General features: G+C 36.2%; 2 protein-coding genes across 4 annotated transcripts in view; one reads left to right on the top strand and one right to left on the bottom strand.

The window, feature by feature from the left end:
- The window catches only part of LOC128209357 (protein O-mannosyl-transferase TMTC2-like), a 32,126-nt gene extending 7,422 nt beyond the window's left edge, over nucleotides 1–24,704 (top strand). The window contains exons 2-11 of the mRNA XM_052913372.1: nucleotides 9,663–10,506; nucleotides 11,325–11,439; nucleotides 17,361–17,446; nucleotides 18,997–19,060; nucleotides 19,567–19,687; nucleotides 20,830–20,908; nucleotides 21,332–21,453; nucleotides 21,960–22,041; nucleotides 22,299–22,477; nucleotides 22,689–24,704. Coding sequence (XP_052769332.1) covers nucleotides 9,663–10,506; nucleotides 11,325–11,439; nucleotides 17,361–17,446; nucleotides 18,997–19,060; nucleotides 19,567–19,687; nucleotides 20,830–20,908; nucleotides 21,332–21,453; nucleotides 21,960–22,041; nucleotides 22,299–22,477; nucleotides 22,689–22,856 — 1,860 coding nt within the window. The 3' untranslated portion in view covers nucleotides 22,857–24,704. The remainder of the gene's footprint in view (nucleotides 1–9,662; nucleotides 10,507–11,324; nucleotides 11,440–17,360; nucleotides 17,447–18,996; nucleotides 19,061–19,566; nucleotides 19,688–20,829; nucleotides 20,909–21,331; nucleotides 21,454–21,959; nucleotides 22,042–22,298; nucleotides 22,478–22,688) is intronic.
- LOC128209355 (E3 ubiquitin-protein ligase UBR2-like) overlaps nucleotides 1–26,950 on the bottom strand; it is a 140,351-nt gene that overhangs the window by 81,697 nt on the left and 31,704 nt on the right. For all 3 annotated transcript variants that reach the window (XM_052913367.1, XM_052913368.1, XM_052913369.1), the window contains one exon: nucleotides 26,350–26,457. In XM_052913367.1, the coding sequence (XP_052769327.1) occupies nucleotides 26,350–26,457 (108 nt within the window). The remainder of the gene's footprint in view (nucleotides 1–26,349; nucleotides 26,458–26,950) is intronic.

Here is a 26,950-nt window from a genome sequence, read left to right as displayed (position 1 = left end):
AAGCTTTTAAGCAAAATTGTTTACATTCACCGAAATTGTATAAGAGATTGACCTCCCTAGCTTGATAAAAAGGAGTTCAATTTTCTACATATGGTAAACATCTGTGGCGAGTAATTAAAAATCCTTTAACAGGTTCAAAACATATGAGTGTGACCCTGACCTTGTATTGAGCTTGTTGACTGACATACGCTCTGCACATCATCTCAAGATGGGGAACATTTGTGGCAAGTTATTTCAAAATCCCCCAAGGTTCAGGAATTATGAAGCAGACACAATTTGTGATGGAATGACAAGACAGAAAGATAAACAGACGAAAAATCAGGTTAAAACCTTAATAGCATAGATAGGCCTGTATGGGTTTGGCTCAGAATCCCCAAACCTTCCAAGTTACTTTGGTTTGGCTTTAACTACCCTGAACTGCCGGGTAAACTTCGATTGGCTAAATATGCCCTAAACCAGCCAGTTCAAATTGGTTTGGCTAAACTTGGTTTGACACAGTCTCTCCTGAACTGCCAAGTAAACTTGGTTTGAATCAATCTCCCCAAAACTGCCAAGTAAACTTGGTTTGACACAATCTCTCCTGAACTGCCAAGTAAACTTGGTTTGACACAATCTCTCCTGAACTGCCAAGTAAACTTGGTTTGACACAATCTCCCCAAAACTGCCAAGTAAACTTGGTTTGACACAATCTCTCCTGAACTGCCAAGTAAACTTGGTTTGACACAATCTCTCCTGAACTGCCAAGTAAACTTGGTTTGACACAATCTCTCCTGAACTGCCAAGTAAACTTGGTTTGACACAATCTCTCCTGAACTGCCAAGTAAACTTGGTTTGACACAATCTCTCCTGAACTGCCAAGTAAACTTGGTTTGAATCAATCTCCCCAAAACTGCCAAGTAAACTTGGTTTGAATCAATCTCCCCAAAACTGCCAAGTAAACTTGGTTTGACACAATCTCCCCAAAACTGCCAAGTAAACTTGGTTTGACACAATCTCCCCCAAACTGCCAAGTAAACTTGGTTTGACACAATCCCTCCTGAACTGCCAAGTAAACTTGGTTTGAATCAATGTCCCCCAAACTGCCAAGTAAACTTTGATTAGATCAATCTCCCCCAAACTGCCAAGTAAACTTTGATTAGATCAATCTCCCCCAAACTGCCAAGTAGACTTTGATTGGCTCAATTTCCCCCAAACTGCCAAGTAAATTTTGATTGGCTTAATCTCCCCCAAATTGCCAAGTAGACTTTGATTGGCTCAATCTCCCCCAAATTGCCAAGTAGACTTTGATTGGCTCAATCTCCCCCAAATTGCCAAGTAAACTTTGATTGGCTCAATCTCCCCTGAATCAGCCAAGAAACCTTTAATTTGCTCAATCTCCCCGAACTGCCTCTAAAAAATCAAGTGAATGACCATTGAAAAAGCAGATAATTTCTTGTTGCACATACAAGCATAGTTTAGAGGCACTAAGCCAACAAAAATGGTTAGACAGTAGTTCATTTTTTGTAATAAACATTCTAATCTTATCAGCTTAAACTCTCAAGAGAAAACTTTGAATGAATAAAACTACCTTCCCTGCAGACACCTTATTGCTGCATATATATATATATAAACATGTATAAAATTTATTATATACATGCACTGAAGCTCTCACATATTATGCACGGTAGACCTGCACATAATATTCAAGAAGATTATTGTGAGTTTTAATTATGTCCCAAAACTGCAAAAGGCTTTCAATAATAAAATTATTCATGATAAGTGATCCTTAAGTACCCAAAGCCAGACCAAGGTTCTAGTTAGACTGAAAGTCCATGAAAACAAACCTATTGAAGAATATGAAATTAAACTATTAATTTTAAAGATCAAGCACTGTGATCATACCATAGCATAGAACTACCTCTAATGACCATAAATTACTGCAAGTAAACCTTATATCTTATATTCATTTTTAAATATTGTCAGATTTAGATTATGTAAGTAATAACATGCCTTTAAATTGCCCCCCCTTTCAAATATGCTATCACTGTGTTAACAAGCCAGTGAGGAAAACCAAATTCATTCTGTTACAGTAATTTGTATATTCAATAATAGGGTTATATGATTGTATAATGACTTGTTTTTAATAGCTGTCAGAATTCAGAAAATGATCATTCATATAGGTTATTGAAATGGTGCTTGAGTTTATAAAATGTTGGCTTTATTCCATGTTTTTTTGCGTTTTGTGATTTGAATATTTCAATTACCTAACAGACTGGTCTGTGTCTCTTAATATATATTGTGCCTAATGGAGGCTTTGTATACTGACAGTCAAAGGAATTTCAGCTGAAAATCAATCCAATTTGTAATCATAGATTTTGTAAATTGGATCAGGCATTCAATGTAATTTGAATGAGCCTGTTACATAGTATTTCTCAAACATATTCTGCTAATTTTGTATTCTGCTTAGTACCTTTAATATCAAAGACTTCCTTACTTCAGTAGTGAAGCATTATCACAGGATTGATAGTCATTATTTAGTGCAAAGTACTGTAATGATTTTATTAATCGCCCATCCTCTAATAATCGCCCAACCCCCAGTTTTCTGTTTCCTGCTTTATATACGATCTTACTTCACTTTATTGTGTTGACGTCTAAATATTTTATACGAACACGGCAATTCTATTCCGCCACCTTTCACAAATGTTCCCCTTGATGATGAACGCTTGATGATGAACGCGGTTCTCCAATTATTTCTACACTTATATGCATGATGAGTCCCCTTAAAAGCAATTGTTTTTAATGCCCTTTTAATGACTCTGATCCCGGATATGAATAAACGCCTGGACGATTAATAAAAATAATTACGGTATTTAGAACGGAAGGATCAAACAAAACCTAACACATTTAAGTGTCATTCTATGTAATGACTTGTTATTGTCTCATTAAAGACACTCAACAAAATACCCCTTCAAAGTAACCCACCATACGTGTGAAGAACCTTCGCTTTGTTCAATTTCAAAAATGGGCCTTGGTGAACTGGGGCTTTTTAAACTAAGTCATTTTTGACTATTTACTGTAACCCTAAGCATATGTATGTTGAAAGTCTGATAACTGTCACAGGAGTGATGAATACCCCCAAATGCCGCCTGGACACAGGAATGGCAAACCATTCCTTTGAAAAGAGGCCATAACTCCAAGGTTACTGCACACTGCATCGTCTTTTATCATGCATGTATTGTTTTATTTAAATCTGTTGAGTAATTTAGAAGTTGCTGACCAAAAAATGTTCAAATCTGTCAAGCCTTTCATGAGTTATCGTCCGGAAACCATTTTTCTATTTTTAGTAACAGTGACCTTGACCTTGACTCCACCAGCCCCAATATCGAACTTGACCTGTATCTTCTGATGTTACACCTGTGTACCAAAAAATTTTCAAATCTGTCAAGCCTTTCAATAGTTATCGTCCGGAAACCGTTTTTCTATTTTTAGTAACAGTGACCTTGACCTTGGCCCCACCAGCCCCAATATCGAACTTGACCTGTATCTTCTGATGTTACACCTGTGTACCAAAATTTTTTCAAATTTGTCTAGCCTTTCATGAGTTATCGTCCGGAAACCATGAAAACAGACCGACAGACAGACCGACCGACCGACCGACCGACCGACCGACCGACCGACCGACAAGCTCACTCCTTTATACCCCCTCAAACTTCGTTTGTGGGGGTATAATTATTAACAAAAACCATAAAAAAATGTTGATGGACAGATGAACGGACAGGGTGATTACTATAAGGCACTTGTAATTTTATTGTTGGGCCCTAATAGATAGTTTGTTTAGCGTTTCCCAACTAGATAATTTCCTCCATAACCCCGAATTCTATAGCGAAAAATTGAAAACAACATGCCAATTGCCTGTGCCATCAAAATCCATTTACAAACCTATTCCAAAATGTTATATTCCTAAATGTTAGGAGTGTTTTATAATTGAAAGGAAAAAAAATGTAGTGCATTAACAGATTGATGGATTGCTTATGGATGCTATGATTGAAGCGATGCGATGTGAAAATGATTTATTGTCGAGGGGTAATGTTATTGACAATCCATTTATCGGGCTAAATATGGGTAATCCTGGGCGAATGAAGCTGTGACGGCGAGTAGACTTTCCCACTGGTAGCTTTTCTCATACAATATGTACGTGTAGGCATAAATTTTCTTTTTGGTATGCCTACATTGCTGTTTTTCTACAGCAAATTGGGCTGAAATTTGGCCAAATTCACAATCCCGTAAAATATACTTAATTCACAAAAATTGATCTCAAAATTCACAAACCTAAAAAAAATGAATCTGAAAATGTTTAAATAAATGCAAATTGCCTACAAAAATATTAAAACCCAGGATCTTTAAGGGGGGCTGTGTTTGATTCTTTGTTTAAAATATGGTAAGTTCACATTTTTAGGCATCTTGTTGCTATTTTCACAATACCAAGGGCCCTGGCCCCTTTCACAAAAGGTGAAAGAAAACACTAGCCTTTTTTTAAGGAGTATTCATTAAGCAAGAGGGTAGTACATACAGAAACAAAAACATGGACATTATTTTGTATGCATTATACTATAAAATTCATTACAACTAATGTGTTCTCCTAGATTCAGAGAATTTGGTACACAATGATGTAAGGGGGTTTCATCCTCGTATGTAGTTACTAAGATGACATGGAAATCCTTCTATTGGCATGTAGCAGCAAGTTAAAACTTAATGGACTAAGTACCTACTACAAAATCTGAATTGCTGTGACAAAATATTATACTTCATAAACAGTCTTTTTAATATAAAATCACGGTGAAAAAACCCTTTGATGGTTTGATATACCCAAAGCACATGCTCATTCTAATTTAAAATTCACATACCATTTTCAAACATAAATACGAGTGTTTCACTATTCTTCCTTTCTCAAACGGATGTCAATGGATCCAAAGTGAAGGCATAGCAAAATATGTCATTCAAAATTATTTGAAAGTTTGCTATTTAGTTTAATTGTTGAGGATTCATTGACCCTTTACTTTATGTAAACACTTGTGGTCAGACTGTGTGAAAGGCTTACTTTCGTCTAACCAGGCCTTTCATGGATTAAATGAAAATATTAAATGTTGATACTCGCTTTTACATCAATGCTTGATAGTAGATTATTTTTCAAAGTGGTAATGTGTTCTTCAAATGATCACTTGTGTGTAGAAAGAGTTTTCAAATATATAGGAAAGCAATTTTGATAAATAAAATGCTGCATATATATATATACATAATGAAATGATGTATGATAATTTGTCTGCTTTGCTTTTGGTTGTATTTAATCTCCATTTCATGTAGGTATGGATTCATATTCTTATACAATGTCCAGTTTTTTTGCAGAAATAAGTACTAATTATCCAATCATTATCAAATTTGGTGACAGAGTGTGCGGGCAAATGTCTCGGTCTAGTTTGATTGTTGGGGAAATTGCACTAGTAACTCCATAGTTTTGCCTCTTGTGCATAATGCATAGTAGTTTATTGTAGACGATAAATCAGAATTTATTATCCAATCATCATGGAACTTGTTGACAAGTTCAGTATTCAATCCTGAAGATGAAACTTGTCATAGTGTATGTGAGCATAATGTCCCTGATTGTGGGTTAAATGGAACAAATAAATCCAGAGTTATGCTCCTTTTTCATTAATAATAGAAGGTTAATATCTTGTTCAATAATTGTGGGATAATTTGCCACAGGTACTTAATTCACTGCAAGGTTTAGCTCCTTTTACATTTCATTTTTTGCAAAATAATTAGTTTGCCTATGAAAGGGTTCTGTGGACCTTTAACTAAAACTTTAACTAAAACTTCAATGTTGTTTTTTTGAAAATCATAAACATTATTTCATTAAAAACTTCCTTTCTTGATCATATTTTATATTTCATAAAAAGGAAAGGCAAAATAATTAATAAGCATTTCCTTTCTCCAGGACGGGAATGGAATATTTACTTTCCATAAAAATAGTCAGTGAACTGTTGACTTTGTATTATATATCCCTATTTTTGACATTACTTTAAACAAAAGGCAGACATTTAGGCAGATTGTAAATATTTGTCTAGCAGACTTCAAGTGTCGTCTCTGGCGGTTCAAAGATCCGGGGAATGACTTGAGAACCGAGTGTCAAACAGGAAGGTAGAGATGTTTAATTGATAGGAAAATCATTAATGTAACCTGACATTGTCAGCAAATTGAAGAAACTTAAAGGGAAATATATTTCTTAAGTATCCGATGATTCAGTAATTAAAGACAAATTTCAGGGCCGCGGTTTCGCAAAAAAAACTTTGATAAGTTGTTAATAGACCAAGCAAACACTGTGTTGTTTTAATTACCATCGAATTTGATTTAGGATTTCCAGCAATATTTTATTTTTTTTGTAAAGGCAGGCCATGTTCACAGTCATTGAAATTAGAGTTTTGGATGAGCAAGCCCTAATTCTTTTACTAGTGCTTGGCATCAAATTTTTTAACAAGCCCTGCTATATAAAATTCAGAATTTGAGTAAGCCTGAAAAATATTTTACCAGTGCAGGGCTTGCAGGCTTGTGTTAATTTCGACCACTGTGTTCATGAACATATTAAATGTCTGTTGATGTTTTGTTTATAAAGTCTGTCATGATATGACCAGTGTTTTTTTTTTGAAGTTTGAGAGTTGTTTAGTATTATGTACAAACAAGCACTGTGGATCAACCCCTTATGTTGTGCAGTAAACTGTCTGGCATATTTTAGCCGTCAGAAACTCCTCATAAACATAGACATGAATTATTTCATGTCTCGCAAGCAGTATTTAACCCTGACGATAATTACACCCTATTCAGACACATGAAAATGTGGCTGCAATTATCCTCTTGTAATCTTCTCTTAACAAATGAGCATGTCAGCTTTTTTTTTCCCTGTGACCTTATAAATGTCTGATCTTCTTAAGTTAAATTTTATAAAATTTAATGGTGGCTTTTGAAAACTGTTATGATTGTTTTCATAGATATGTTGATATGACTGTTGAAAGTAAGGACAGGGTTTAGGGTATAACTTAAATCAAAAGTCAAGTGTTGAAATTAGATTTGATTTATTCTTATCAAATTGACAGGGGTAATTCATATTTCAATGCAAAAGTTATGTCCAAATATTATGGTCAAACATCAAGTAAACTCCACTTTATATATATCAACAATTTTAACATCAAAATATTTTTAATCTTTTGTATTCAGATTTGCCATGCTAATAAGGGTATTAATAATCACATAACATTATATATTTTGTAATAATTGTATTAATTTTGTCATTGACGGTCCCACCTTAATTAAAAAGTGTTGTTGTTTTTCTTTGTTCTACAGATTGGCTTCAGCTGCTCATTTAATTTAGCCCTTTATTTTAGTGTTCAGACTCATGAATGCCAACGACATTGCTCAACACATTCACTTTTAATCATTTAGAATAGAGGGAGCCCTGACAACCAAAAATCTATTAAGCAGATAACGATCATTAATTGGTTTATTAACTGGGTTATTAAGAAGCTCATGCATGCGGGCTGGTATAGAGGCATTTAGCGCTCAACTCTAAAAAGTTATCATTTATTTTTGGTCTGTGCCTGGCCTTTCAACTTATTTGTTTAGAAATCCCAAACTAAACACTAACAATTACTAAGTAAAATGAGGGCGGAGATTTTACAATACAGAATCACACTTGAGGCCTTTTCTTTGGTTGCAAACAATAGGTGTCAATTATCTTTGGTAGAAAACCCGTCATTGAAATCACAACGGAGATTGATCCCAGAACCTTCCGGGTTAGAGATGGGCACAAAATATACATTACTTCTACACTGCTTCATAGTAGGGATGGCAACGAGTACCCGAGTACTCGATCGAACGTCCGAGTACTCGAGTACCAAATCACTACTGGAGTACTTGGGGAAAAAAAAAAATCTATAAAAATCACCAAATACACGATTAACAGACAAAATATCAGATCTGGTTAGATGCCAATAGGACAATTTACGGTCCCTCTAATCCCCGCTGTGTATACAATTGACCTCAATCGATTAGTTGACAGTTGTTGTGATAGTTGCAAACTGTCAACAAAGGACCCCGAAAGAGTATCGACTGTTACGAGAATTGATTTCTTAATGGGCGTATTTTAACTATTTTTGCAATGATTATCACAATTGATTGGTTGATATTTTAAATCAAGAATTATGAATATTAATGAGGTAAACAACAATTACACAGTACGAAAAACTATCATCTTAAAAAAAAAATTGTAGAGTAAACAACTAAAAAACTGAACTTCGTATTGAATTTCGTTCACTATTTTATGCTATTAACTTTCGTTCATTGAAATTCTGATTGTTGTTCATTTCTGCAGTGCATACTTGTATAAAATGAAACGAATAAAACAAATTAAAAGCCTGAAACAACATTTGTTTTCTTTTTATATCATTTTTCGTTAAAATACGCAATGAAAGTTTTCTTATAAGGTGAAAATGACCATTAATACGACCAACGCACAATATACGCCATTAACGATACATGTATACACAATCTTGTCTTCACGAACACATATTCAATTTTTTCGAGTACCCGAGTACTCGATCGAACGATCGTCCGAGTACTCGAGTATTAATTTCACTACTCGTTGCCATCCCTACTTCATAGTATGGGTATATGGATTAAAATCATGGTCAAGTCTGATTCCACAGAAGCAAAACTTAATGGCCTTATCAGCAACTGTATTGTATGATCACTTTTTCAAAATGATATTTCTGTGAAGTAATTATATATAATTATATCATTTGAAACTCAGAAAGTTATGTGAATTTAGTTGTAGTAAATAATGTCAGTTTAAACATACATATTAGTTATTTTCCCAGCAAAACATGGACGTATTATCCAACTTAATTTGTGATCTTACCATATTTAGCCGCACGCACATTGAAAAGATGGCCTTGACTTGAAAAATAAAAATGAAATGACTACCATAATAGTAAGCCAAAACTGCAGTATCATTGCCAGATATATTTGTACATAATGGGACAGACGTAATAATAATAAGATGTAATACGTGGTTGAGCCTTCTTGGTGTTACATGAAGGGGACACAATGCCGGATAAATGAGCCGTCAAATGAAGCACAATGTATGTCAGTGTCAGGGTGCCGTTGGAGTAGATAACAATGGCCAACAAACATAGCGTGCATGGTTGTGTCACTCTCTCTGATACACAGATATAAAAAAAAAATGTGAATTATAGCAAATCACTTGAGCTCCTTTTATATGGTCATATTTTCCCAACACACCTCATTTTAAAGAACAATAAATTATTCTTAAAAAAAGTAAAAGTATGAGATAACCAGAGATGTTGATTAATCTATTTCTTTCTTTTTTTAAATCCAAAAATAATTCAGTCAGATTTAGTATTAAAAGTAGCTATTCTCATAACTCAAAGTGTCATCTTAAATAGATAAAAGAAAAATGTATTTTGAAAGCTATATTAATTTTATAATTTATTTTTATGTATGAATTACATGTCAAAAAGAATATTTCAATTAATTTGGATTATTAATTAAATGTAAGAAAAGATGGCAATGAATAATGAATTCTATAAAGTAATTGATGATGATGTTTTCTGCAGGTAGAGTGGCGGCGGACCATGGAGGGCGTGATTCTGCTTGTGGTTGTCCTGGTAACGCTGGTGGCTGCTCGTGTCTACTTCATGGGCAACACACCCCCTGAGTTTGCCCCATCAGACAACCCTGCCTCGGACGCGGACAGTTTTACTACCCGCACGCTGACATATGCACTCTTGCCGGCACTCAACATGTGGATATTACTCTGCCCTAATGTTCTCAGTTTTGATTGGTCGATGTCATCCATACCACTCGTTGAGAGCATCTCAGACTTTAGGAATACCTTCTCATTTTTGTTTTATTCATTTTTATTTTATTTTGCTTATTTGACGTTATCATATATACATAGTCAAGTTAACGAGAAAACGATGTTAAATGGCAATAGTCACTCAAGCCATGTGATAAACAGTTCACGACATTCCAGCTTGAAGCACAAATCATTCCACACGGAGAGACAGACCTCTGTGCCAGGGGACACAACTGTCTCTTATTCCAAAAGTCATTTCACAGTGTTCACAGTGTCGTCTCATACCATTAATGTGATAATATTCTCTGCAGCTTTAATGGTGTTACCCTTTATCCCTGCCACAAACCTGTTCTTTTACGTCAGGTTTGTGATTGCGGAGCGTGTCCTCTACATTCCAAGCATGGGCTTTTGTCTGCTTGTGGCTCACGGCCTCCACACAATCTACAACCATTTCCATAGCAACATGCTCAAACAGAAACTTCTTGCCATTGCAACTGTATTCTTAATTCTGATGTACTCAGGCAAGACAGTCCGGCGAAATGTTGACTGGAGGACAGAGGAGATGCTGTATACATCGGGAATCGCAGTTAACCCTCCAAAAGGTTTGCCTTGTTGCATGAATGCATTTGTTAGAAAAAACTTTACTACTTAATCCTTAATATGGCATGTCCATTAAAGTCCAAGAATTAAATTTAAATGCATTAAGTATATATGTGTATTGATGCGCAGAGATATTAAGATAGATATTTAATTGCTTTTTTTAAATCCTGAATGTTGAACACCAAGCCCCAATTTCTCAAACATCTTAAGTCCCTTATATCAAACTAAGCACATTATATTTTTTTTGGTATAGCTTGTGTTATATTCCCATTCTAAAAAGTTCTGAGACTTTTATAGAAAGATTTCTTAATGATTATCATAATTGAACACAATCAACTTTTTAAACTCAATTTTAACAAAGTGGTTTAGCTATTAGTGTAATAAGATACTTAAGTTTGTTGCTCTTTTTGTGAAATTGGCGCCAGTTTCATGTCCTTAATTATTAGAGATACATTGTATGAAACCTTCCTTATTTATTGCGTTAATGTTTGTAATTTATTGAAAATAAGTGATATCCAAAGTGATACTTCTATAGTATAAAGGTAGAGCAAAAAAGTAATTAAAAGTATTAAAAATTTGATGTCTAGATTTATTGCATTTTAATGTCATCAGCTAGTAGGAGCATGTCATTTACAATAAATATGGTGCCTTCAGCATGAAACTGTTGTAAAATATTAACATGAAGCATGTATTAATTAGAGGATGTAAAATCTGTAAAATGCCAACCCTGAGCCGCGAAGCCATGATGACATGTGACAGGTGACCTAGCCGGCTGACGATGACTGACAGCATGTGTTGTATGTACGTGTGTGTGTTACAGCATGGGGCAACCTTGCCAATATATTCAACAACCAGGGTCGTGTAGACGATGCCGAGACTGCGTACAGGAATGCTCTCAAGTACCGGCCTAACATGTCCGACACCCACTATAACCTGTAAGTCTTGCCTCATTCCTGCTTTATATAGAGCATATAAACTAACTCACTGTTGTGTACTTACACAGAAGACATTTAGAAATAACTTATTTGTGAAATATATACTAATCAAAATCAGTTTTTTTATGCCTTATAATTGATGTAATTCAGGTATTTTAGGGCCATTTTGTCACAGACCAATTTCATCTTAATTTTTCAAATTACCAGAAAAAGCCCAATAAAAAAGGATAATGTACATGTTGACAGATTATCATTTTTATAAATTTTAACAAATTGTAACTTTTTTTGTATGAAAGTAACTTGGCATTGAATTACAAAATTGGTACAAAAAGTCATAATTTTCCCCAATTTTTAGTAGAGTCCTTTTCCTTAAATAGCTGGAAAACTGTCTGTAATGTTGGTGTGCTGTATACATACCAGTTGGATCTACCAGAGTCACAATATAAGATGAATCATAAATGTCCCATTGGCAGTGTCCAAATGAAAAAATGTTGCTGTAGCCTTTGTGTTTTGGTAGCAGTGCTTGTTTAAGAAATAAACATCGGCATCCACTTGTAATCACGCTTGTTCGGCAAACATTTCCTAATTTCCAGTGTCACCTAGACCATGGAGGACAATTTTATTCCATTTTTTACGTTCAGGTGACATACGTATCCTTTATTGCAGCACAATTGCAATCATGCTCCCGTCTACGCTGTCACCACAGATTAGACAAAACATTCATTTTTTAAGTCATAAACTCTTCATTTATTAGACAACAATATTCTTTTGAGTGGGCGATAATTTAATTCTTTGTTTTTATGAATTGCTAATGTTGATTTGTCTATCTTACAACTGTCAGTCAATCATGTGATGATTTGAATGATGTTTCCCTTTGATAACTAATGGCCTGATGATGTTGGCGCTGATACATCTCCTTTTTTGCATGTTTAGTTATTACTAGGGATGCAAACGAATATTCGAATATTCGAATATTCGATTGAACGTTTAGTATTCGAATGTTAAAATCGGTATTCGAATATTTGCTTATTTTTTTTCAAAAAATAATGATATAAACCTTGAGTCTTTAGGGCAGTTGTTGTGTTTAAAATTATATTGTCTTGTTTTTACAACAATACGCATCTTGTGCCTGAGGCGTTAACGAGATGACAATCGAGTGTGCGTCATGTGTCAATTAGGGATCGATCGTAGGGTACTATACACAGTGTCCATAATTGTAAAATAACTGGCTATTAGGAAGTGACATCAAACAAGTTTAATTGATTTTCAGTTCTTTTAAATGACCATGCCAATTAAGAATTTAAGGAAGCGGCCTTCACACCCTCTTGTCAGTTTGCCTGCCAATTAAGCTGATCAATATTGCTCAAATCGGTGATTGATATTATACGCTGAAAGTAGATACCACTTCATTCCTTCAGAATATATGTTCGCAAAACATTATAAGTTAAACTTATTATTATTATTATATATTAGATTTGTATTTCTTAACAACGTAAAAGATGCCAGCCACATCTGAAGTATGGACTTTTTTCACCCGCTCTGTTGACAAGAAATCTGTCACGTGCAAACTATGCAGTGTGAGGTTGTCGTACATGGGCACGACGACTAATCTCTGGAATCATGTGAAGGCTAAGCATCCGAGTTCTCAAAGTGAAAGCAGTAAACAGCAATCAATGAAAAAGTTTAACGTTTCTGGTCTTAAACATGATTTGTGTTCTGGGTGCTTTGGGCAAACACTGCAGCTGGCCATCAAGCCGGCATTTGCTCTCCCGGATGTCAACAGGGTCGTCTCCAGATGTCGTAAGCTGGTCGGGCACATCAAACACTCGACTACATTGACGGCCGAAATGCGCAAGCGCCAAGCTACTCTAAAGGTGCCCAAACACGAGCTGGTGCAGGATGTTACAACCCGATGGAACATCATGCATGCTATACTGGCCCAGCTGAACGAGCAACGCCGCGTCCTGTCCGACCTCATGCTGGACACTCGGGTTACCCGGAAGGCCGACCAGCACCTGTCGTTGAAGGACGGCGAGTGGACCGAGCTGAGCGACGTACTCAGTCATTTGACTGAGACGACTTCGTATATGTCAACGGAGAAGAACGTGAAGTTTATCTCATCGTGACAAGTCTTTTGGACAACACACTCCGTGCATGCGAGGCTGATTCCCATGTCGTCAAGGAAGTGAAGGGTGTTATTGCTGCTGAGCTTCGTCGACGCTTCCGACCTTCGAACGATGCCACCGCCACATCCACCCTAGTCCTTGCCGCTCTATTGGACCCCCGCTACAAAGACCTGGACTTCCTGTCTGTCGGAACAGCGGCGCTACACGGAAGACGCGCTCGAGAGTAGATTGGACGATGTTCCATTTCGGTTGCCAACCCCGACGAGAGTGCGTCAACACCCTCCAAACGACCCCGTCTTAGCTTCATGGTTCCAAAGACGACCAAGACGGCTAACGACGAGCTGCGTCGGTACCGGCACGAACCTTCCGACGAGGAGGCCACTCCACTTGCACGATGGAAAAAGAACGAGGGACGCTTTCCTCGCGTTGCACATGTTGCTCGCCAACTGCTTGGGATACCTGCGACGTCTGTGCCATCAGACAGAATTTTCTCCTGCGCCGACTCATTGTTAACAAACTTAGAAACAGACTGTCATGTGATCTTGTTGATAAGATAATATTTCTGAATAAGAACAAGGCCATCATATGTGATGATTTTATTGATGAGTTATTTCATTGAATTGTATGTGCTTGTTATGTGCTTGTTATGTGCTAGATATGTATTTCATATGTAGATGTAATAATATTCGACACGCTGCTATGTATTGTATTGTATTACGATAACACTGGAAACATTCGACAGATAAAGAAAAGGGTATCGTGGTTTATAACTAAAATTAATAGGTAACTATAACTTTTTAAAGATTCAATTTTTATCGAATATTCGAATATTCGATCGAAAGAATTACCGAATATTCGAATATCGATTTTGCCATTCGTTTGCATCCCTAGTTATTACGTAAACAATGTAATTCTGATTAACTGGTCCTGCACACAACTCCATTCTGTAACACATCATTTAACTTTTAGACACTGCAGCAAACCAGTAGATAGTAACAAAAGTGTTTATAGTGATAGTTGTATTTAGAATTCAGAACCATGGCAATGCCATTTTTTCTCTTAATAGTTCATGTTTGATAGTTTGAGGGAAAAAAATAGATTGTAGATAGATGAAGGATTTTCCGTTAAAAGGCAATTATCAAAAAACTCTGTGGGATGGCTGTAAGAAGGCTAAATAACCATAGCAACAAATTTGTTCAGTGATATTTAAGGCAATTTTGAGAAACTTATATGAATTTGTCTGACAGGATGATGGCTTCAGTTATGAAACTGACTCACTAGACTAGGGAAAAAAATCCTTAAATGCAATGCTCATGAATGTGCTTAATATTCTATGCATTATTTTGGCAAACTTATACAAAGAGAAGGTTATTTTCTGAATAACAAATCTATAGTCTAGATATTTGTTCATTTGAATATAAGAATTATTATCTACAGAATAAAAAGGTTCAGAAAACAAACAGTATATATTTATTACTGGACAGGCGGTATTTGTGAACCGTTAATAAATACCTCCATATTGATAATAGAGTGATCATAATTGATTACACTTTCCTTTGTACATCAAAATATTGAATCAACAAGTGTGTGCTCTTACATTCAACCACACAGCTTCTGGATATGAATATTGCAGCCCTCTTTTGAAAAGTTCAGATTTTGAACCATCCCTGCAATTATCCCCAGAACAGAGCATGTAAGCCTGTGCTAATATTAACCACTGATACGGAGATGACAATGTGCTATTTTCCCAGTGTAGGGCATGTAAGCCTGTGCTAATATTAACCACTGATACTGTCATGACAATGTACTATTTTCCCAGTGTAGGGCATGTAAGCCTGATCTGATTTTAACCACTGATACTGTCATGACAATGTGCCATTTTCCAAGTTTAGGGCATGTAAGCCTGTGCTAATATTAACCACTGATACTGTCATGACAATGTGCTATTTTCCAAGTTTAGGGCATGTAAGCCTGTGCTGATTTTAACCACTGATACTGTCATGACAATGTGCTATTTTCCAAGTTTAGGGCATGTAAGCCTGTGCTGATTTTAACCACTGATACTGTCATGACAATGTGCTATTTTCCCAGTGTAGGGCATGTAAGCCTGTGCTGATTTTGACTACTGATACTGGGATGACAATGTGCCCTTTTCACAGTTTAGGGCATGTAAGCCTGTGTTTTTGACTACTGATACTGGGATGACAATGTGCCCTTTTCACAGTTTAGGGCATGTAAGCCTGTGTTTTTGACTACTGATACTGGGATAACAATGTTCCCTTTTCACAGTTTAGGGCATGTAAGCCTGTGTTTTTAACTACTGATACTGGGATGACAATGTGCCCTTTTCACAGTTTAGGGCATGTATGCCTGTGTTTTTGACTACTGATACTGGGATGACAATGTGCCCTTTTCACAGTTTAGGGCATGTAAGCCTGTGTTCTTGACTACTGATACTGGGATGACAATGTGCCCTTTTCACAGTTTAGGGCATGTAAGCCTGTGTTCTTGACTACTGATACTGGGATGACAATGTGCCCTTTTCACAGTTTAGGGCATGTAAGCCTGTGTTCTTGACTACTGATACTGGAATGACAATGTGCCCTTTTCACAGTTTAGGGAATGTAAGCCTGTGTTTTTGACTACTGATACTGAGATGACAATGTGCCCTTTTCACAGTTTAGGGCATGTAAGCCTGTGTTTTTGACTACTGATACTGGGATGACAATGTGCCCTTTTCACAGTTTAGGGCATGTAAGCCTGTGTTCTTGACTACTGATACTGGGATGACAATGTGCCCTTTTCACAGTTTAGGGCATGTAAGCCTGTGTTCTTGACTACTGATACTGGGATGACAATGTGCCCTTTTCACAGTTTAGGGAATGTAAGCCTGTGTTTTTGACTACTGATACTGAGATGACAATGTGCCCTTTTCACAGTTTAGGGCATGTAAGCCTGTGTTTTTGACTACTGATACTGGGATGACAATGTGCCCTTTTCACAGTTTAGGGCATGTAAGCCTGTGTTTTTGACTACTGATACTGGGATGACAATGTGCCCTTTTCACAGTTTAGGGCATGTAAGCCTGTGTTCTTGACTACTGATACTGGGATGACAATGTGCCCTTTTCACAGTTTAGGGCATGTAAGCCTGTGTTTTTGACTACTGATACTGGGATGACAATGTGCCCTTTTCACAGTTTAGGGCATGTAAGCCTGTGTTTTTGACTACTGATACTGGGATGACAATGTGCCCTTTTCACAGTTTAGGGCATGTAAGCCTGTGCTAATATTGACCACTCATACTGGGATGACATTATGCCATTCTCCAAGTTAAGGGCATGAAAGCCTGTGCTAATTTTGACCACTCATACTGGGATGACATTATGCCATTCTCCAAGTTAAGGGCATGAAAGCCTGTGCTAATTTTGACCACTCATACTGGGATGACATTATGCCATTCTCCAAGTTAAGGGCATGAAAGCCTGTGCTAATTTTGACCACTGATACTGGGATGACAATGTGCCATTTTCCCAGTGTAAGGCATGTAAACCTGTGCTAATTTTGACCACTGATACTGGAATGACAATATGCCATTTTCCCAGTTTAGGGCATGTAAGCCCGTGCTAATGACAATATGCCATTTTCCCAATGTAGGGCATGTAAGCCTGTACTATTTTTGACCACTGATACTGGGATGACAATGTGCCATTTTCCCGGTAAATGGCATGTAAGCCTGTGCTGATTTTGACCCCTGATGCAAGTATGACCATGTGTTGTTGTTGTTGTATTCCAGGGGTATCTTGCTGCAGAACAAGAAGCTTTACCAGGACGCCATCGAGAGTTACCAGAAGGCCATCAGCTTCAGACCAAACCTCTCCAGTAAGACTCTTACAATATTGACAGTCTACAAAATATGTGCCAATTGATTCTTTTTGTTTTGTTGAATTAAATGTTTATTAGTAGTTTTAAAAGAATAAGCTGAGTTATTGGCATAGTACTGGTGTCATCCTTGTCTTCTGTGGATTTGAGAAAAAAATGCCCATAATAAAAAAAAAATGAAACAAAGCATACATTTTAAAAATAACATATGTTTATAATTAGCAAGGCCCTTAACACTTTGTTTAAAAAGTGTTTCATTATGTCCCTGTGGAAAATGGACAAATGAGGTCATCCACTTGTCATACTTCTGTCAGCAATCGTGTGACTCGGTTTGCAATCTGTCCATCTTTGCATCATAACCAGAATCTCCAGCAATGTTCCATTGAAACTGGCAATTCCACCCTGATTGAATAATGTTTTACAGAGTTTTGGCCCTTTGCCTTCCAAATTTTAGGCTTGTTTACCTGAGATCCTGTTAATTACTTTCATCATGCCACACACAGCCTTGTGAATTTAATGATTTAGCAAAAACACTCATTTCAATAATGGTAAGTTAAAATAACATCATAATACAAGTCATGTTTTATGCCTTAAAGCAATTTTAAAGTACAATTTTTGGTGCATAAGTTATCTCAGTTAAAAGAAAGTTGCATTAATTAACCACAAAAATATTGAATAATAATTAGATAAAAATTGTTGAAATTGATAGCATTGAAGGATAGCCTTAGCATAAGAGTATAAAGTTGAAAAAAATGTGGCAGTGTGGAAACTATAGTGATATTCATCATCAGATCCCGGTTATATAATAGATTAAATATAAAGTGATAATAAAAATCACAAACTTGCAACAGTGATTTTTGAAGTCAGTATATTAAATGACGTTATGTTTCACATGATGATGACGTGTGCACCTCCAGACCTGCACTCGGCAACAATTTCTCAAAAAACAGCTAATAAAATATCATACTGTTCATCATCTTTCATAAAGTCCTTGTGGTGATAAAATCTGCAGACTCTTTATGAATTGGGTTAGACAGAATATAATACCATAAATAAGGGTTTTAAATTTATGAATGTTTTAGGCAAGTGCAAAATGGTAGTTTAAAGTTTGAAATACACGGAAAACATAATTATAAAATGATGTTAGAGCAAAATTATTTAAATAATGTTTTATTATTATCATTATTGTTATTATTATTCATTATTATAATACTGTTTGTGATCCATTCGATTTCTTGAGGTTAGATAATGTCATACCCATGATGCTGTCTGGTGTGGCATCAGCATCATGCAAAAACTTATATGGGCCATTACTCACATGATCTCAATGACATGTGTAACAAGGCCAAAATCTCGGGCTTTGATTATTGTCCAGTAACGCCCCTTGGTCAAATATTTAAACAGATGTGCATTGGCATCAGCTTGTGCTCTCGTTTCTATTTTTTTTTTTAAATAGTTATTTACATTTGTTTAAATATCATAATGGACGGATGCTGTCAGCATCAAATGTGAGTAATTAATCTGTGTTGCAATTATTATGTATGTTACAGTGGCTCATCTGAATCTGGGCATTCTGCTGGCACAGTTGGGGGATGGCAAACAGGCTGAACAGGTCAGTAGATGGGACATTCAGCTGGCACAGCTGGTGGATGACAAACAGATTGAACAGCTTAGAAGATAGGGAGAGGAGGGGGTGGGGGTGGGGGAGAGGGTGGGGGAGAGGGTGGGATGTGTGTTGGGGGATATTGGTGTGGTGTTGAGGGGGTGGGGTTGGGGAAGAGGGTGGGATGTGTGCTGGGGGGATATTAGTATGGTGTTGGCAGTGGAGTTAATTATCAGACTACCTGTGAACAGGGACATGTATTTTGTGACAGAGGTGAAATGTCACTAGTATGCTCAGGTTCTCTTGCCATCACTTGAGACCGTAGTTTTAGATATTAATTAAACTTTAAATAAATCTTAAAGATTGTCTACAAATGATTAAAAAAGGCTTCTGCTTTTTGGCTGTGATGGTTTTGTATGGTGGTGATAAACTTGTAGTAATAAGGCTATAGTCTTTTATCTCACTCAGCTGATATGTTTTATTGAAACATAACAACCTCACATGTATGAATACAAGTGTACCGCCACTGTGCAGACCTAGACACCTCTAAACTCAAAGACCCGCGGCTCCATGAGAGCACGAAGATCTCGTGTCTATACAACCTGGGGCGTCTTTACAGTGACCAGAAACGATACCAGGTAAAAATGTACTATGTGAACTATGTATTCCTATCTGTGGTTCAGTGTGTAATTGCAATACATGTATATTTTACTAAGTGAGCACCAATAGCTCATAACTGACGTAACCATGGTGAAATGCCCTTTGCTATTAATCTTTGGAAAAGAAAAGAGCAAAAGTTTTATGTAATTTTTCACAGGTCAGAAATCATTCTCTATAACTGACGTAACCATGGTGAAATGCCCTTTGCTATTAATCTTTGGAAAAGAAAAGAGCAAAAGTTTTATGTAATTTTTCACAGGTCAGAAATCATTCTCTATAACTGTCGTAACCATGGTGAAATGCCCTTTGCTATTAATCTTTGGAAAAGAAAAGAGCAAAAGTTTTATGTAATTTTTCACAGGTCAGAAATCATTCTCTATAACTGTCGTAACCATGGTGAAATGCCCTTTGCTATTAATCTTTGGAAAAGAAAAGAGCAAAAGTTTTATGTAATTTTTCACAGGTCAGAAATCATTCTCTATAACTGACGTAACCATGGTGAAATGCCCTTTGCTATTAATCTTTGGAAAAGAAAAGAGCATAAGTTTTATGTAATTTTTCACAGGTCAGAAATCATTCTCTATAACTGTCGTAACCATGGTGAAATGCCCTTTGCTATTAATCTTTGGAAAAGAAAAGAGCAAAAGTTTTATGTAATTTTTCACAGGTCAGAAATCATTCTCTATAACTGACGTAACCATGGTGAAATGCCCTTTGCTATTAATCTTTGGAAAATTAAAGAGCAAAAGTTTTATGTAATTTTTCACAGGTCAGAAATCATTCTCTATAACTGACGTAACCATGGTGAAATGCCCTTTGCTATTAATCTTTGGAAAAGAAAAGAGCAAAAGTTTTATGTAATTTTTCACAGGTCAGAAATCATTCTCTATAACTGACGTAACCATGGTGAAATGCCCTTTGCTATTAATCTTTGGAAAAGAAAAGGGCAAAAGTTTTATGTAATTTTTCACAGGTCAGAAATAATTCTCTATTAAAATATGAAATAAATGTGCATATCAGTACTTATTTCTAATGTTTCCAATGTTTATTTATGAGTGTGTAAATGCTAAAAATGAAATCGTGCTATAAAGGCAGTAATGTTCATGTTTCTTGTTTATAGGAGTCCATATCTGTGTTTGAGGAGGCCTTGCGAAGACGCCCAGACCACTACGCTCCCCAGTCCCTGTATAACCTCTATGGTAGGTAACATCTACACTGCTGTAATGCATGCTTGTATCATCCCACAAGGTTAAAATGGAACTGTATCAGTATCTATGTTAGACATTGTATATTGGACAAGGGCAAAGCTAGCAATACCAACATATGCAAAGAAGTACAAAATTAATCAATTCTAGACAATAAGGACAGCAAGGGGCTAAGGGGGTTGAGGGCTTTTGACTCTGAAGATACTGCTTAACGTAAAAAATCATCAGTCAGCCTTAGATCTACCAATAAGTGCCCAAATATTTTATCACATGATTACTTGATAACAAGGATCTAGGCTATTAATGTTTGTTGTTGTGTATGAATTTGAGCCCTTTCCCTTTTTGCTTGCAACCAAACACAGAAAGCAAGTCAATACCTGCAATAGCAAAATGCATCAGTACCATAACATATTTTAGGAGAGACATTCTCCAGCCTGGGGAATCATGAGGAAGCAGAGCGCTACTATCGCAAGGCCCTGGCTGCCAAACCTGACCACATCCCTGCCCATCTCACCATGGCAAAACTCATGCACAAACTGGTAAGTGTAGAATTTCATTACAACAGTCAGTTTCATATTGTTTGAATGGACTCGTTGAACTGCCATATTGGGCCCTTGTTTGGTTGATACAACCATTTGTTTTCACTATGTTTGCTTGTCTGTGCTTTGAATAAAACGTCAAGATACATGGATAGGCTTGGTGTCATTGTTTGGAGTGCATCATCACTTACTTTGATCAACACTGAAAAATTGTTTCAATAATCCAATGAAACTTACCAGGTACCATCCAAGTGTGAGACATGTGCATAAAATGTTGCAAACAAAATACCAGTGGTTGAACCCATATGCGATGCTCTTCTTGGATTTGAATGATATATACTTTGTGGTGAAGAATGATTTGTTTTCATATTGCCTTTAGTTTATACCTGATCTCTTCACTGATTCGGCAAGGTCAATTCCAATTTACATGGTATGAAAATATGAAGAATATTCCTTAAGGTTTGATTATACATGTTCTCACATAAACCATGCCCCATGCTACACAGGGTAGACTGGATGATGCGGAGAGCTGGTTTGCCAAGGCACGCACTGTAGATCCCAGCGACAGCTCAGTTCAACAACACTATGGTAAGCAAAGACGTTACTCTGTGTTATGCCAAAGATACAATGCTTCCAGTATTATTGAAAAAAGCATTTTTCTCAAAAGGTGTTCTTTTAGATATAAGCCATGACAAGACTCAATTTCATAATGTGCAAAAAAAATCGAAATTATTACGACAAAAACATAATTAAAAACAATGAGTGTTGAAATGTTGATTTGAGCGTTCAAATAATATAGTAAAGTGTTTCTCCTTGTGCATGTATGGCCTTCTCTGTGACTGTAGCTCTGTACCTTGGGGAGACTGGCCGGCTAACGGAGTCTGCAGCCGTGTACCGGAAAGTGCTGGAACGGGATCCAGACAACTTCGAGATGGTTTTTAATGCCGCCAACATCCTCCGACAGATTGATAAAAGCAGCGAGGCAGAGAAACTCTTTCATCGAGCTACACAGCTCAGGCGAAATGTAAGTTGGCTCATCAGGCGCTAATATCTCTGCTTTTCAGAAACTTACTTGACTAACTGAACAATATTTTACTTTGTTTGACATAGTTCAGAAATGTTCTCTATCTATTTTAGAGTTTCCATGTTGGAAATTGCTGATTTCCTTCCTTAACTTGAAAAAAATAAAATCTTTGTCACACACTAACTCCTACTTACTATGATTTCATCTCCAGGATGCAACTGCCCATATGAATTTGGGAGCAATGTACCACATCAACGGGAAACTGTCCGAGGCAGAGAGGTCATACACACGAGCCCTTGAGCTGAAACCTGGGGACAAGGTGACCCAGGATAACCTTGTCAAACTACGGAACCTCAGGAAGTCACAGCAAAAAACATGAACTGGAAATTGATATGATAATTATCTGGAAATTCTAATGTTGATTTATCTGTCAATGCAAACAATTACCTAGACGTGAAGAAACAGTCTTGCTTAGCTATCTTCAATAACACTGGCTTAGTTATCAAAAGATTGGCCTGGCTGTCAGGTAAAACTTCGGACTAGCTTTTATTAGAATGGCCTTGCTGCAAGGAAAAATTGGCCAAGCTGTTGACAGACCTAGAATGCCTCAACTTACTTAACTTACCGAGAGGACAAGGGTCACTGACCTAGAAATGTTTACCTTGCTGAGAAACTGCAAGTGAGCTAGCCATTGGAATGTTGTGGCATCACTTATTTAGATTAGACTTGTTGCAGACAAGCATGTAAAACATGGCCGACTTTCAGATATGATAATTTTGTTGTGTGATGATACAATACTCAGGACTGTGATGTCCCGTTTATCAAGGCCAAAAATGCTTTTAAAACAGTCATATTGTTGTGTAATGCACACATATAATGCTTCAATAATTTTAATTTGCAAACTGTAAGATTGTCTTTCAAAACCAAAGAAATCATTCATGACTTCATAGATTTGTAACTATACAATCATAACATAATAGTATAAGCTAAAATAAAAACAATTTGTAATTAAACCCCAGATAAATATATTTGGGGGCTATATTTGAGGTGCGTATGTCCTGTCTCAACATCTTCAGTCAATATTGTGTTGTGTGTAGCTCCAAAAGTTGCTCCCATAATTTGATAAAGACATCAAAATTCATTACAATGTTTGTCAGCATAGGAAACTGTGCACTTGCATTTCCTGCGTCATTTCACTTTGTATAACAAAGAGTTATGGCCCTTTAATTAGTAAAAATTGGTTGGAATAATCGTATCACATTTAGATCAAGAAGTGTTTCACCTACACATATGACACTGTAGGATTGTTGGATATTGTGCACCTGAAATTTGTGTCGCACATCAATCTGCCTTACAAGAGTTATGGCCATTGACACATTTAAAATTGAAAGATCTTGTGTTGCGTATTGCTCCAAAAGTATTCCACCTACTCACATGAAACTTGGGAAAGTTGGTCCACATGGGAAATAGTGTACCTGATATTCATGTGACATTCCACTGTGTATAACATATTATTTAATTGCGTTTGACTTAGTAAAAATGGTATGAAATATATATAAGGCAAGAGCAGAAAATTTTGATCAGTTTAATAATGTACATGCTCATGTTGTTAGTTCCAAAACACAATGTTTAACCATTCCTGTGTCCAGGTGGCATCACGGGGCATTCATCACCTCTGTGATAGCTCTAGTTGAATTTATCTAAACCAAAAGCCTATCTGTATGACTGTCTTTAAATGCGGTGAAGGAGGAGTTTTGTTGATCTCAAATTATAATGAGTGTGGGAGATATTTGGGAATTTAATATTTGTTTGGCTGTTGAAGTTCGATATTTGCTATCATAGAATATCATGTAAAAAGTTATATTTCTGTGAAATATGCTTAGCAATGAAGCAATATTTTTTGTTTGCATTGAGCTGACATGATTGCATGTGTTTTACACTTACATGTAAATAAATCATTCCAAAACTTGCTCATATTTAAGGCTGACATTCCCCGACATTTTGTATTTGTTTTATATAAATGTTGCATAATATTATTATATGCTTAAACTATAAACAGTTTTCATGGCATATGGTCATTATCTTTATTGTTATAGTATACACGTTACATATATAATTTTACATTTGTTATTTGATGTAGACTTAATTCAATTCAGTTAAAAAGTTTTTTGTTTGGATAGTTTCAATATTTATAAAGCAATACATTGTCCTATATTATTTTTGTATCTCAACTCCATAGTTTGCTTGTTTCTTCCATCCAATTTTTCTTTATTTTTTCTAAACATTTTGAATATGTATCAAATTAGCTGGTATTATAAAATGTTTTTCTTTGAAATAATACCCATTGTTTTTATAAAGACCTTGGAAACATTGGGCTTATTATTCAGAATTCGTTTAAGTTAACAAAGTGAGATTGTTATTAAATTTTATCGTTTAATATTTTATGATGTGATCATTTAATTACATAAAAAATGTGTCCATAGGACACGGATGCCCCCACGTCGATTTTTTGTCACAGAAAATAAGCCATAATGATTATTCAGGATAATCTGCACAAGGGCAAATCCTTTTCAAAAATTAGATCGGATAAGATATTTTTTAAGTATTGTTGGGAAATAAAGGGCCCTAACTCCTAAATGATTAAAGCGATTTCCATGGCTATCGAACTTGATCAAGGTATTATGGTCACAAACATGTGTTAAAAGTTTGGTGAGGATTGGACAAACAGTTTTCAAGAATTAGATCGGAAACAATCTTCGGGACGTATTTTTCAAGTCTTTTTTTGCAAATAAAGGGCCGTAACTCCTAAATGACAAAAGCGATTTCCATGGCTATCGAACTTGATCAAGATATTATGGTCACAATCATGTATGTAAAGTTTGGTGAGGATTGGACACATACTTTTCAAGAATTAGATTGGAAACATATATTTTTGAAGTATTTTTGGCAAAAAAGGGCCGTAACTCCTAAATGACTAAAGCGATTTCCATGACTATCGAACTTGATCAAGATATTATGGTCACAAACATGTGTTTAAAGTTTGGTGAGGATTGGACAAACGGTTTTCAAGAATTAGATCGGAAACAATCTTCGGGACGTACGTACGTACAGACAGACAGACGTACGTACGGACAAGGGCAACCCTATATGCCGCCTCTTTGTGGGGGCATAATAAAATGAACTGTTACTGAAATGAAAGTAGTTTCATAATTCAGGAAAAGAATACATTCACAGCTTATCTGCACTGTTTTAAACAAAACAAGAGAGCTAACCTCATTGCTCGTCTGCTGATTTTTCAGTTGAAAGAGACTTAATGCAGAAATCAATAAACCCAGAGTTATGGGTTTTGCTTTACAGGTGTGTATTGTCTTTTACAACATTTATATCCAGTTTTATTTGAATATCTTGACAGTTTTAGAGTTGTAGCCAAGTTTAAAGTTTTACATTACAAAATGCAAACAAAAACAATGCCAGGCCTATCACAACTCGTTTTTTGAGTTTCTTAGGCCTAATCTTTTAAAACTTTTGGTTCTGGTTACCCGACCCTGCCTATAAAATAGACACCAATCAAACCTTTTCTATAGTCGGTTGTGAAAAAAATAAATTAAGTGTGTGTCTTTTAATGTAGTATAAAACCTTTATTCCTTTATTAAAGGTTTATACAAAAGATAACCTTAACACCATTCTCCAATGATGACAATAACGTTATTTAATAAAGCCTAATAAGAAAATAAAAACAGCCTACCTACCCTACCTGTTTCTTGAAAAGGACGTAACCCTTACCAAACCTTTTTTTTGGCCTTAGTATTTAAGAGATGAACATCTTCATACAGAGTGGTTTATGCGCTGCATGACTTTGAATTTACATGTACCTGGTTAATTAGGGCGTATCCGTTACGTCTCCACATGTTGGCGTTACTCTGGGCAACCATGACCAGAACTCTTAGAGGTAGCTCAATCAACTCAATCGGCACTGGCCGCTGGAAAAAGAAAAATTTGCATCATTTTTCATTCAAATATCAACTTAAACAGAAAAAAGATAATAATTTTCATATTTAAATTTGGCTTGAATTATCTTATCTCATTAAATCATATAACAATTCAACAATTAAAAGGGTATGTTTGTCTCAACATCTGCCCTTTTTCAGAACACCATGATCTTTAAAAGTTGCCATTTGCAGTTTCATCTAAAAACCAGCTTATTTCTGCGTGCAACAATACTTTATACTTTGCCACTGTTATACATGTACCCAATTAGAAGTACAGTGCCCCCCCACAAGTCTTTTAAAACCAATTTCAAAGATATGCTAGACTAACTCCAGAGGGTATTCAGTGATTGAAATTTGCACAGTGGTCAAAATTAGCACAGGTCCCCAAGTGCTGCACTGGTAAACTGTTTACCGGGCTTGCTCAAACTCTGAGTTTTATACGGCAGGGCTTGTTCAAAAATGTAATGCAAGGCATTAGTAAATG

The sequence above is a fragment of the Mya arenaria genome, chromosome 11 (genome assembly GCF_026914265.1).
Source record: "Mya arenaria isolate MELC-2E11 chromosome 11, ASM2691426v1".
NCBI lineage: Eukaryota > Metazoa > Mollusca > Bivalvia > Myida > Myidae > Mya > Mya arenaria.
Note: the sequence above shows the minus strand (reverse complement) of the source record. Positions and strands in the feature narration are given on the sequence as shown.